General features: G+C 43.7%; 1 protein-coding gene across 1 annotated transcript in view; it reads left to right on the forward strand.

Moving 5' to 3' along the window:
- Positions 1-14,061, forward strand: part of LOC119433206 (ubiquitin carboxyl-terminal hydrolase 24) — a 124,772-nt gene that overhangs the window by 54,017 nt on the left and 56,694 nt on the right. The window contains exons 23-30 of the mRNA XM_037700362.2: positions 748-925; positions 1,801-1,899; positions 2,575-2,682; positions 3,033-3,137; positions 4,293-4,378; positions 6,747-6,831; positions 10,186-10,356; positions 13,640-13,821. Coding sequence (XP_037556290.1) covers positions 748-925; positions 1,801-1,899; positions 2,575-2,682; positions 3,033-3,137; positions 4,293-4,378; positions 6,747-6,831; positions 10,186-10,356; positions 13,640-13,821 — 1,014 coding nt within the window. The remainder of the gene's footprint in view (positions 1-747; positions 926-1,800; positions 1,900-2,574; positions 2,683-3,032; positions 3,138-4,292; positions 4,379-6,746; positions 6,832-10,185; positions 10,357-13,639; positions 13,822-14,061) is intronic.

The raw sequence follows: 14,061 nt of genomic DNA on the forward strand, positions 1-14,061 counted from the left end.
ACTGCTGCATCTGTGTGGGGCTTTGTGGCATTGCCAAGCGCTCTTCCATATGAATGATGCCTGCAAATGCAGCTTTATTGCAGTGCAGAGTGCATTGAGATGAAGCTGCATCTGAAGGCAGATTTGGCATATAATCTGCTCTTTCACGTTGTACATAAATTTAAAAAAAAGGTTTGTTTTGTATGTGCTCATGATAGTACGGCAGATGTGAACAATTGACGCAGTGAGGAACTACTCGTGCTAACAGGCAAAACTACTTTCCTTTAGTAAAAGTTTATGAATTTATTTCCAGTGCCATTGCGCAGTTGAGAGAGACATGAGTGAAAGAAAAAGCTACACCTTGATTGCACCGAGAAAAGTTAAGATTAGGATGGACTTTGCATCTGACGTTGGTAGGGTCAACGCTTTTGATATGGAATGTAATGTCATGGCTTAATGGCTTTCTCTTGCTTAACATGAGATTACAAGTTCAATACCCAACAGCTGAGGCCGCATTGGGGCAGAAGCTCAACGTGAAAACGTTCTTATTTTTAAGTCTAGTTATAGAACCCAAGGTGTTCAAAGTGAATATAGAGCCCTATACTACAGTATCTCACATAGCCCAGCTGTTGCCTTGGCTAGTTAAACTTTGTCGCTACATCAATGAGCTTTAGGTGCCAGTCAGGACGTGTAACTTCACCCCAAGAGGCTATCAACAGGACCACAAAGATTTTATGTCTAGCAAGAGTGAGGTCTCTTTTGATGCAGGACAAACCGGTCGCAAAACATCTGTCGTCTGCTGCACCTGGCCGAGAGGTACATCTCGTCCATCGAGGGCCAACACTCGGTGCCAAGGGTCATTCTGCCCCATGGTGCCTCTTTCTATGGCTTTCCCGTCACCCTGTGCATCGTCAGCGACACCATCAAGGACACTGTCAAGATACGGGTGAGCATTGGTCGGCGCTTTACGAATTGAGGCGGTCTGCAGGCATCAGAGGGGTTCGACTGTCCGCCCTGGCTGCGGGATGTTGGGGAATTGAAACCCATTGCCACCGGTCACCTGCTAGTGAGAATGGGTACCTGCGTCTCCCAGCCTGACGCCCATCTTTCGCCGCGGGTGAACAGTCTGGGGACAAAATCCACACCTTGCAAACTACTATATTGATAGAACTGTCAAATTAACTCTACAATTAAGCTTGACTCGACGTTTCTGTAAAGCAATAAGAAAAGATGCTTATCCTCTTTTTGTTTCCAGCTTGGGGGGCACATGCTTTTGGCTTCTCTCTTATTCCAATGTACTGCTACTATTGTGCTTACTTTACCTATAGCTTCTTCAAGCGCATGACAGTATAAACATGAACATCAAACAATACCTGTGAAAGCTTTCCTCAATGTTAGCCAACTAACCACTGGTACTGTGATAAGCATTCTACTGCTGTATAAAAAATGAATGCCTTAAATATCACTTGTATACAGTGGAATCTCGTTGATATGATTCTGCATAATATGTTTTTCAGGATAATACGTCTTTTTTCCTTTCTCGATAATACAATTTGGTTGAATAATACATCGGATGATACGATTTTTTTGATGATAAGCTTTATTTTACGGTTCCCGTGAAGATTGTATCAACGAGATTCCACTGTATCCGTTTAAGAAAGTAAGGTTTCAATAATTCTTGAGTCATGCTCTCAGTATCGGAGAATCTAAGATAACTCCTAGTGTTTATTTGCTGTCTTTTAAAACATTTTTATCGAGGCACTTACTGGGCGGTGCCATACTGTTTCCTTGATTGTTTCTACCGTACCATTGCATTCCCAGTGCCATAGCAATGCAACAGTCGGCTCTATGAAGGAGAAAGTGGCTCGACTGTTCAAGCAGATTCCCAGCAACCTGCAGATCTCCATGGACGACATTCCGGTTTGTGCACTCTTTCTTTCCACTTACTACTGCTTTCTCATTCGTACAGAACTTCAATGACAACTTATTCAATGGTCATAGCAACGTTTGGAAGCATACTGTGATTCATTACGAATTGTCAGGACACATTTTTTAATGTATCTTAGAACTTTTGCCACAGATGTGCGCAGCCATCGACGAACAAGAACCACATTGCAAGAAGTGCTTCTTGTATTGTGGTTTGGGTTTGTCACTGTGTTATTTGTGCCATCCCAGTAAAAACATGGCTTGCCCTTTCCCCCTGCTGATTGAAATCCTCATCAACCTTTGTGTGATGTTGTGCAAGTGTGTTAGGGCCCACGCCTCACCCTCCTTGAATTTTACCTTCAGTGTCTTCTTTTTCTTTGAATTTCCTCAAACTTTATGTCAAAAGGTTTTTACGAACCCTGCCTGCTGTTATGCTTTATTTGAAGCATCTGAGGCAAATTGTTCGGCTGGGTAGTCAAGGTTGTCCTCGCTTCTGGGAGCTTTATATTCAGCTGTGCAGTTATTTGAAAAAAAAAAAACAATGGCAAAGAGTGGTTGAGGGAGGCCACCGATCTCTGAACAAGTGTTTGAGTCCATCTGTGGGGCATCGAATAGTTTCTTACTCAATTTGTCCGTGTTGATGACTTTCATTTTGTTGTTCGACTTCAGCTTCCGAGCACTGAGGACCAGAAGAGGCTGTCGCAGTACAAACTGAAGGACAACCAGCAGATCCACGTGAAGGTCGTCGGTAGCGGACTGGTCCTGCCATCCGAAATAGTGAGTGTGTCCAAGGCTCTGTTTTTATTTATTCATTTACTTATTTATTTATATACTTACTTACTTATTTGTTTGCTTATTTATTTATTATTGCGTATGTTCAAGGGGGCAGAACTTGATTTGTTTACTGACATATTGAGTGCTACTCGCATCTCAGTATAGTTTGTATGGCACATTATAATATAAGGTTACTGTGAGAGGCTGCAATGCATGAGGAAAAGTGACGATTGTATGACAGAACATGCTGTGAATATGAGGGCAGTGCAAACGCTTTGCATGAAAAGCATATCTCTGTTGTGTTGCCTTTTATAGTGCAGCTACTTAATTTCTCTATGTTTCTAATGCGACAGGAGGATGACACGGTCGTTCCACCAGCGACGGCTCAAGTGTCTACAGTGGCAGCCGCAACTGCATCTCCCTCGGCCGGCCAGCAGCCGTCATTTTATCTGGAACAGGTAAAGTTTGTTGGTGTGTTTCCATTGAGCCTAACCAAAGAACACTCCGTTCCTTCTTGGTGAGCTATTTCCACATTGGCTTGGCAGCTATAATGTTCCACTGCAAAGCACTAGCAAAATCTCTGGTTTAATTTGTGATCTCGGTATAGTTGCGTTTCTGTCGGGACAAAAAATGAAAAGACACTGTGTGCTAGGATATTGGCAGACATTAAAGAACCTGAGCTGTTCAAAGTTAATTGAGAGGACTCAACTGCAGCGCACTGCTGCAGCGGCAGGTGCACTTTTTTTTTCCGATCAAGCATGTGATTAATCATACAACTGATCACATGCTTAATCGCGCCATGTGTCTCGGCCTTCAAGCTGCATTCTCTGTTACGCTGAGTGGTTCAGGGGCCTGTATTTGTTGTATGAAAGACTCAGTGCACATCTTTCAAGCTGAACATTTGATATGATGAACAGATTTCGGAGGCCCCTTCAGGGTCATAAAGGAATCCGGTCTATCTTTGGGTGCAAAGAAAATGCGCTAGTATACAAACTAGCTCAGAAGATCCAAGATAATTTAGCATATGGGTGTTATGCTCATTCGATGCCTTCACAGGGATCATGGATAAATGACAGTGCTCTGTGCAGACTGCAGTATGCACTGCAGTATGAATGCAGTATGCATTACCATCTCACGAAGGTGCCAGCTGTGTGACTTCTCATGCTGCTTCTTTGTGTTTCATATATACCTGCCAACTTTTAAGAGTTTATCGTTAATGCCTGATTTTTGGAGCTCATCGTTGTATTGACACCAATAATTTTGTATATTTCATTTGCATCCAGTTTGGGTAATGCTTATTTCAGCTTGGGCAACACTTATTTTGAAGAATATAGATTCAGTTTCAATGAAGGCTTCACGAATAAACTTCATAACCGGTGTTGTTTGTCTGTGCTGCAGATCATTCTTGCGTTGAGCAGAACACCTGTTCACAGTGTCCGTGCAGAACAAAGTCTGTGAATTTTAAATAAAACTGGACCTTTTAATAAAAAAAAAGATTTTTTTGTGTCTTTAACCATATTTTTAATTATTTTAGTATTTTTCAGTTTCGACTCCAATATTTTTCAGCTCTTAACATTGGTAGGTCTAGTCACGTAATTTCATTTCATGTGCAGGAAAAGCAGCTTCCGGGTGTGGTCATCTCTAGCGGTGGCAATGTGTTCGAGATGTTGTATCAGTTGGCAAGCATGGACGATCCAAGGTTGGTTGCTGTTGCTACCACGACATTCTGTTTGAATGACTGCACTTAATTGAAACGTTATTGATGTACAAACTTGAAGAAGAATGCCAGACTATTTACAGTGTTTACTCGCGTAATGAACGCACCCCCAAATAGGTCTAAAAAAATCAGATTTTTTTTTTGCCTCACGTAATGAACGCATCCCCAACTTTGCTACTGTGCGGTCCCATGATCAAACGACTGCGCAATAGTTTTTCGGAGAGACTAGGATCTTTTACTCTTGCACATGTGTTTAAAGCAAGCACACTTAATCTCGATGCCTGTCCTTGGCAAAGCCATGATGAGAGAACACTGGCTTCATGCGGTAAGAAGAGACTGCGCATTATCACGGTATTTTGAGACCTTACGGAAGCAGCAACTGCGATAACGCTCAGCCTGCTCTTACCACATGCCTACCACCAGTGCCGGCGGCGCAAAGGTACCACACAGGCTCGAGAGAGATTGAAAAATACGGGAACTGGCTCTCTGCAACAGTACTTAATGCAGTTTACGAACTCTATACTAACTTAAAGGAGAGAGCGCGCGCACCATGCACATCAGGTCGCGGCGCTTGTCTGTTGCTCGCTTTTCTGCCTGTCTTCGGTTTCGTTGTGTGCGATGGGCCCAAAGTCGAGTTGTACACCTCCTGTAGGACAGAGAGTTTATCTGCTCACAAAATGAAACGCTGATCAGATACCAATAAACTTTGACATGCCGATGAGCAGGACGGAGAGCAAAGAGATGCGCACAGCGTGCATGTCAGATCAGTTGCTGAAAAGCTGCGCTTCAACGTGATGCTTGTGATAACGGCAGACATCCGTAAGCGGCTGCGAGGACGAAGTGTTGAGGAACCACAATGTGGATGAAGTGGCCAGCGACCTAGATGACAGGCCTGGTGGTTTCAGTGTATGGTGAAGTGCAATAAAAATGCTGTTACGGTTTGCAAAGAGCTTACGTCTATTCTTGCTGCAAAGATAAGTTATCTAATGCATTTTTCATGTAATTACTGTCTTAGTCTTCAATTTTTGCTGCTTCCAAAAAGTTCCCATAAAATTAACCCGCATAATAAACACACACCCCCCCCCCCAACTTTGCTTCGATTTTTTTGGGGAAAAAAAAGTGCGTTCATTATGCGAGTATATACGGTAATCGAAAATATGCAACTTGTCTGTACACTTTTCTTGTGAGCACATCTGCATGCTCATTGCATGCATCGAGTCACATCTGCGCAACTGTCGAACGTAAAAAAAAAAGAAGATAAGGGAAATATAATGGATTGTTAGGAAATATTGCCTTTGATTTCCATGTAAAATGATTTCCATTTTCCGGTTTGCAAAATGCATGCTCTGGAATTGCTGAATTATAGGCTGTAATGGATAACACCTCCTTATGTTGGTGTACCCATCATTTTGTGCTTACATTTTGCTTTTATGTAGATTACCATATTTATTTGAATTTAAGGCGGTCACGATTATAAGGCAAGGGTTCCAGTTGGAGGACCCAAGAAAACCAATATTGCCTTATAGTGTAGCTTCACGGCAGCGCGTGCTGCGCTGCCGTGAAGCCACATCTAAAAGCAAAATTTGCGTATATGGCGGGGGTGACTTTGAAGCTAAAGATTCTGGGAAAGAAACCTCATCTTATATTCGAATAAATACGGTACTTCAAGATTGTGTCACAGAACCTTAATTGTGATTCTGCACTATTTGTAATGGACATGTGTCTTGTTTGGGAGGTTTTGTATTTATGACAACAACGATTAAATGCAGAGTTGGCAAGTGATAGCAGACTGCTTTTGTTAATGTACAGCAAGACCTTTAATATGAAAACAACTGCAATGACATGATGCCCCACTATCTGAACACATAAATGCAGGTGACTGTTGATGCAATCTCTATTACTGTGTTCCTCTGGAAAATACTGAAAATATGAATGTTAACTGAAAGAAATGATTAGGTGTCTAGCGAATAGGTGTGTCTTATGGTCAGGATAGTTTCAATTTCGGAATTACTTTTTAATTAGCTAATCATTTAACACACATATCCTTGCCTTCTCCACTGCAAAGGATATGTTGTCCCTCGGTCCCCCGCAAAAAAAAAAAAGTCTATTCACTCTGTTTTATTTTAAAACAACCAGCAGTTTGAATACTCATTGTACTTCTATCACACGCTCTCGTTTACTTTCTTCCAGATTTTTTCTGTAAGAACGACTTTCATTTCTCACTTCATTTTCTTTTTTTTTGGAAGGCATTTTTTTATGCCTTTCTTTTTCTTTATCCTCAGTGCCTAACATCTTGGGTGAACAAAATGTGGCATTATTATGTTAGATTGTGATTATTCTTTTTTTGCAGAATTGCTGAACAGGTTCAGACGCTGCTGCACCTGATTCCTCCTGACCCTGCAGTGATCGATTCGCTTGACCAAATGTGCATGAAGGTGTGTGTGTTAGCATTTCGTCTGGCTTTGTTACGAGCAGTAACGACACGGTTTCGATGTGACTGGAAAGCGATGTGTGAAGGAACAATAAGGAAAAAATTAAGTTGGACTGTATAAGTAGATTACCCCTTGTAAAATACCAAAACAGGATATTCTAGTCATGAGAGAATGCTTGTAGGCCAGAAAAGACGCAAGAAACTGAAGACAGGTGGTGATACCGCATTTAAGTTCCCACAGCGGCTCGCCGTGATGTCATTGATCTTTACGGTCCCTCTTCAGGCCTAGTTAATTTTTGATCCATAAAGGTTGACTGCGCTTTGAAGGAGTCATCTAAAAGAGTCATATATTTGTTGCTGCTATTCGTGCACAGTGGCGACCTCATGTTTGAATGGACACCCCTTTTTGAAACGAAGGGCTTCTAGCTTCTTCAGTTATGGCCTCTCCTGGCTACGTACACATCACTGCCACCTGGCGAATCAGTAGCTACGTGGTGTTCTATTTCTGAAGTCGTAGGTTAGACTCTGGCTATCCCAGGGAGGCAGATTGCAAAAAATTCTTGCGTATTGTGGTTTGGCGGCATGTAAAAAAAAAAAAAATCCCAGGTGTTCAGAGTCGACCGAGGGCCCTCCATTACAGCATCTCTCATATAGCCAGGGCATTGCTTTCAGCCTTAAACCCCATGAATGAATCAACCATGCATGACCGTGGCTTGCAATTAATACTGAGCCATAGCACACAGCAGTGCTTTCTGTTGGTGCCTGTGTGAGCCGTTGGGACGATTGGCTACATTTGGCTTATGTCATGCTCTGCAGGTTATTCGTAAGCCACAACCCTGTAGGCTGTGGGGTGCATGTGATGTAATATGTGTAGGTTCGTGTAAGTGCCTGTCTGGAGCCTACGCCAGGCAGCGGCATCCTCCGTCTTTAGTTTTCGATGGGGTGGGGGATATCGCAAGCGACTCCCTCTGTGGTAGTTCAGGATTGCTGAATACTCGGGGTCAACTGGGTCAGGGTCATCTGCAGTCGGCGTGATGAGTGCACGGTTATGTACAAATTCTCGAGCTGCTCTGTCGGCGTGCAACGGGATGGCAGCGTGGCCCGGTATCCAGATGATGGTTTAGGTGGTGTTGTCGTCAGTATCCTCCTTGGGTATTTGGGCTAGGACTTGTGCCGCAGGTCTTGCGATTCTTCCATGTTGGGAGTTGCAGCAGGCCTGCTGGGAATCCGTGAGAATCGTCAGTGGTTTGTGTGCGTGTTGGCCTTTGCGACTGGCTAACGCGATGGCCAGCTCTTCGGCTTCTGTGATCGTGCAGGAGCGGGTCGATGCACTGGAGGTGACGTGGCCTCGGTAGTCACAGCCACTGCGCCCTTATTCTTTGTCCCGTGCATAGCGGTGTCCGTAACATGGGCCGTGGTATGGAACCTGAATGTTTTCTCTATGTACTGGGCCCTCGCTCTCCTCCTGCCGGAGTGTAGGTTAGGGTCCATGTTGCGTGGTATTGGGGCAATGTGATATCTGTCCTGGACGTGACGAGGTATCGTGCAGGTTTCTTGGGTTCATAGTGTTGTGGCTTCGGAGGAATCACTGCTCGACTCCTTTGCAGCAGAGCAACCACACAGCATGCATGCCCATAGCATAATTGAACCATGTATGTGAGCGCACGCAAAAGAACTCAATGGTTGTGCATTCGTCAGAAAAACCAAACGAGTCGGAAACCTGCAGCAGTTCTTCGTTTTGTCGTCAACGAGGGGAAATCAGTTTTGAGAAAAGAAGCGCGGGCATGGCAGCATCGTTTCTGTTCGGTGGCATCGTTTGTATCTACAGTCAATGTTCAATTGTTTGGACTCCCTAGGTGCTGCAAAAAGGACCAAAAAAATCGGGCAGTCCGAAAAAAAGGAATGCATGCCTTCAACTGCCCCCAAGTGCTCAAATTGCCACAGGCATGTCCAAAATAGCTATGAAGGCCTGCCAGTACACTTATTAGACGTATCGTAGCTCGTACTGTGATAGGAGGCGGCGGGTGCATGCGTGTATAATTAAGGAATACATACTGTGTCCCGTGACAATTGCCCCTTCCCACTCTTGATATGCTTTACCTCAATATTTCGTGTATGCTCCACTGCGTAACACTGCTGTATTGAGGCAAAGCTGATTTTTGGGAACCGGCATTATGCAACGCACCGTGCTTTCTGAGTTTCCAAGAGATTGGCAAAATTACAAAAGTGGTGTCGGTGCCATTGCTAACAGTGGCCGAAGTGTTTCAATGAAAAACACGGCACCAAACTGAAAGAAGCTCGGCAGCGAACGTCGAAGTATCTAGACCTAGCGTTGCCACGGTTGTGGCTACGGCTGCCAGCAGATCTGCGTGCGAGAACGCTAGTTCGAGGAGGCGAGATAATCAAAGTGGCGGACGGTGGTAGCTTCAATTAATGCCGTTTCATCAAACCTGTGGTCATGGCAAAAAGTCCGGAAAATCAGACGGCGAAGGTTTTTTGCATTCGAAATTTTCTGGCGTTCTTGTACAGTGACTCTATGGGGTACGTGGTGGTGCCACAAAGTAGTCCGAATTAATGGGCATGTCTGAAAAATCGGGTGTCCGGAAAATCTGTCGTTGACTGCACCAGCGCCTGCCTGTGAGCAGATGTAATCCCACCCCTGTGAGCAACAGACGAGTGTGCAGCTAACGGTACGGTATCTAGCGGTGACCCTCTGAGAGATTAGAAACCAGATAGCCGTCAGTTTTTACGAGCACAACTAACAGAAACAGCCCACTAGACAAATCCAAAACAAACAGCCGCACGCCCATGCACCTGCTGATACGCCAGTGTAAAAAGAAGCCGTGGAATAAAAACCAAGAGACTACGGAGCAAAAAAAAAAGTTTCTTGTATCCACACAGAGCGGTAGCACTTGCTGGGCAACAAGGAGTTGAAAAATTGGCGCGTTTTTCAAACATACAGACGGCGGCAAAAATATACGGCACCTGACCATTTGGGGCTCGTTCGTAGCGCCGTATATATACGGCATTGATCCTCAAAGGGTTAACAAAGCCAGCAGGTAAGAAGTGAAAGGCAGGACAGGAAAGAGGAGGAAGAAAAAGCATGTCTCTCCACTTTTCCACCACCTGAAAGCGCCACATCTGCAGGTGACGTCGACTCAGGTTAGAGTTGTCACTGGATAAAGTTTATTCTCGAAAGGAGCATGGCTCACAGGCACCTGCGAATGTTGACTCAAACCTGCGCCATACGAAATAGGGCAAGAGTTACAGCATGTAGTGTTGTGCCTTCTATCATGTTCACTGTTTTGGAAATGCGCGAAACTGCAACTTCAATTTTTTTTTTTCTTTCTCTCTCTAGTCGTCTCCAGCCGTGGCACCCCCACCACCTCCCAGGCTGTCGGGCAGCCCCAAGAAAAGCGGCTCTCCAGCACCAAGGGAGAAGACGCCAGTCGAAGGATCAGATGTCATGCTCCGCAGGCTGCTGGACCCGAACGGGAGGAACCCATTCCGCCTGCTGTACAACTTACAGGTGCGCCAACTGTGTTGCACTAAGAGCATGCCTTCCTTGCCCTTATCTCCAACCAATTTAATTAACGCTAAAGAGTCTAGGGTTGTGCGAATCGTGGATTTTAAGTTCGAAGCAAATTCGAAGCAAATAGTGATTTTGGCCGTATATTTTCGAATCGAATATTGAATAGTTGCGTTTCAAAAATCTTGGCCGCAAGTTGGCATGCAAGATAATTATTGGATACATGCAATGATTAAGTGGACTAATTTCTGAGAATGAGACCACAATTAATTCAGGTATGACTTATTTGTTGAAATACATTTGACAGTGTTGATGTCATTCACTCATCTTATCGCTTTCTTTCGGAATGTCATAGTTTAACTCTTTTCATACCACGCCGATGGGCATGGTTAGCCCTTTATCGGTGGTTTGAAACGCCACTTTCGAGGCCTTCTGCGCTGCTCACGGACACACTGTGCCATCGGACGGAGAAACTATATTTTTGTTTTCTAAGCAGTTTGCTTTTTTCCCACCAAGTGGTGATTTTTAAACGCGCTCCGAAGTTTGGCGATCATCAAAGCAGAACGCAAAAATGTCCGGCTTCGGAAACAGCACGCGCGCTTCGGGAGATCACAGATATCGCGATTCCGCTGCCTCTGCGGCTGATCTTATCGATACATGTAATAGCAGCGAGTCAGAGGCTGCTGACTTTTCATCAGACTTTGAGTCTGAAAGCGACAACGCAAACCAGCCCGGAACATCGGCGGCCGCAGCCTGGCACGCCCAACTGTTGTGCTTGCTGTTAAATTTTTGTTGTGAAATACCTGTTCATTGAACTATTTAGATTTTTTCAGAGATAGTGCCTAATAGATGGCAATACATTTTGTATATCTCATAATTTTCGCAACATTTTTTTCTTAGTAGTTACAACCGTGTCTTCACAAACATTGTTCAATTTTATCGCACAATCTTGATTTTAACAATTTATATCTTTTTTATGACGTACATCTCGTTAATAAAACTTTTATGCGCGAAAAGTGCATTCATTTTGCCTTCTGTTTATGTATTACATTAAATATTGAGTGTAGTAGTTCCTTCAGAAAAAAAGACATCTGCCGTTACATAAAAAACATCTATTTCCCTATGGTAGGGAAAGAGTTAAATGTTTTGAAATGGTGTTTATGAGTTTTCTGGCAAATAAAGTTTCTGAGCAATTATGAAGGTTATAGAAAATTTTTCAAGGTCCGAAACTGGATTTTCTAACTTAGGGTCTGGACGGGGGGGCGGCGGGGGCGAGAAAAGAGTACTGTGAACCAGAGCGCCAAGATTGACGAAGATAACGCCGGCGTATACCGGCGTATCTGGAGCTCGTTGCTCGGTTTCTTTTGCCCGTTGTTAAAAAAATTGATGAAAGAACTACAATTAATATACAGTCAACGTCCGACTTTTCTGATTCTTTAGGAGCCACGAAAACGTCCAAAAAATCGGGTAGTCCGAAAACTTAAATGCATGCCTTTTACTGCTTCCAAGGGCTCAGATTGCCACAGGCACATCTGAAATAGCCCTAAAGATCTCAGTACCCTATCAGCCCCTATCTCAGTACGGTGCTCGTACTGAGATAGGAGACGGCAAGTGCACGCTTGTATAATTAAGGAATACATACCGTGTCCCGTGACAGTTGCCCCTTCTCACTCTTTGTATGCTTCGCCGCGTAACACTGCTGTATTGAGGCGAAGCTGAGTTTTGGGAACTGGCATTATGCAACGCGTTATGCTTTCCGAGCTTCCATGTCATTGGGCTTGGATCACAAAGGCGAAGTCAGCGCTATTTCAGTTCGCCGATGGCGGCAAACTGTTTCAATGAAACACATGACACTGAACAGCAAGGAACTCGGTAGAGAACGTCGAAGTGGCCAGGCCTAGTGTTGCTGCGGTGGTGGCTACGGCTGCCAGCGGATCTGTTTATTAGACAGTAAACAAACTCACGACTGTTTGCCAACACTTCGAATATGGAATCGCGTAATATTCAAAAATACTATTCGAATGTTCGCACAACCCTAACGACCAGTGTTAGGACGCTGGGTCTTAGACGAAGCGTTTTTTTTAATCAACTCTTTAAGTTATGGAGCGGAAAAGCTTTAGACATGTAATTTTATGTGCTTCGAAAATTAGGTTAATTTTCTGTTATCTTGTTTGGTTAAAAATGCTTGCTAAATTTTTTTGCCTACTTTTCTTGAAATGTTTGGAAAAAAATCAGTTCCCCTTATTTTGCTGAACAAAGTCTAAGGAATTGTTTGTTCGCAAACCTTTTCGGAAAATTAAGCAGAAGTTTGCGAAAGATTTCATCCAAATGAGATAAAGAAAAGTAAATGGCCCATTCGAAATAAGCACATACCTTAAACGTTAAACACTCGTGTAAAGTATGTGCGAGCCTTGCAGGAGTAAATACTTGTGTAAGGCCCACACTTTTTTTTTTTTCATATCTTTTACAGGGTGTGTGTGCCTTACACAAGGCAGGCTTATGGTTACTCACTGAAGCTGCAAACTGCTCTCTGACTGCCATGCAGATTAACGCAACCACTGGCAGCCAACTATGAACACTTCTAAATTTTAATGAATATTCTTGTGGCTTTTGAGTCAAATAGCAATGCTGACAGTGAGCCCCTTATTTATAAATCATCATTGTAAGTGCTAGATTAACTAGTGGTGCTCCTAATGACTTCAGAGTGTACTGTGGGCTTCAGTTATGCCTGATAGCGATGGGCTTGTTGGACTAGGTACAACACCCAGAATAAGTATGGCACTGCGAACAAGTGTCATGCAAAAGTGAAATCTCAATAACATTGATACATTCTACTGAAGCTGCTGATGAAAAGACTAGATGGGATAGCACTATCTGATGGCAGCTGCTAGTTCTGGACACAGTATGTATGACGGGTACTTAACCCCGTAACTGTGGATGACGAGATAACTCACCATCACAATGAGCGTCCTCTGGTGCCGATGACGAGTTAACTCCTCATGAATTTTTGGCAATTTTTGTAAATGTGTATGCGTGCATTTTCTTGCAATTTCGGCAAGGAAATAATACACAATCACTTTCAGGCAATTTTTTTTGCACTTCTAAAAATTTTTTTTAGAGTTTGTTATTGCATTTAAGGGGCAGGTGCTATAATGCGAGAGAATTTTACCTTGCGATTGACCAAAGATCGGCTGTTAATAATAATGACATCAGCATTAGTGACTGGCCAACTGGTGTTTTTGTTTGTAAACAGTGTCGCTTTTGGGCTACTCCATACATTCAGGTGCTGAGTGCGCGGCTGATGCCAACCAACCAGGATGCGTGCTCCAACGTATTCTGTGAGAACTTCCTCCAGGCAGGTGGGCTTTCTCACGTGCTTCGTGTGCTGCACAGGGACGGCCTCCCCCAGGATGTGGACTACGCTGTGCGCCAGGGCATCTACTTCACTGCGCTGCAGATAACTAGGTGAGGCTGTCCAAATCATAATTGTAAAGAAAATGCTGTATCAATCAGCATCAGTTTTATGGGGGAAAAAAAGCATTTGGGTAATCTTAGTGTGTTGCATTTTACTTCCATCTGTGTTTTTGTTTTTCTATTTACCTTAAAACTGTATACTGTTTACTGGCATTACATAGGGGCGGGAACAGTGTGTAGAGACAAGGACGTCTGTAAAAACAAAAATTTGTTTGTTTGGCACCTTTTTCT

The sequence above is a fragment of the Dermacentor silvarum genome, chromosome 11 (genome assembly GCF_013339745.2).
Source record: "Dermacentor silvarum isolate Dsil-2018 chromosome 11, BIME_Dsil_1.4, whole genome shotgun sequence".
NCBI classification, from domain to species: domain Eukaryota; kingdom Metazoa; phylum Arthropoda; class Arachnida; order Ixodida; family Ixodidae; genus Dermacentor; species Dermacentor silvarum.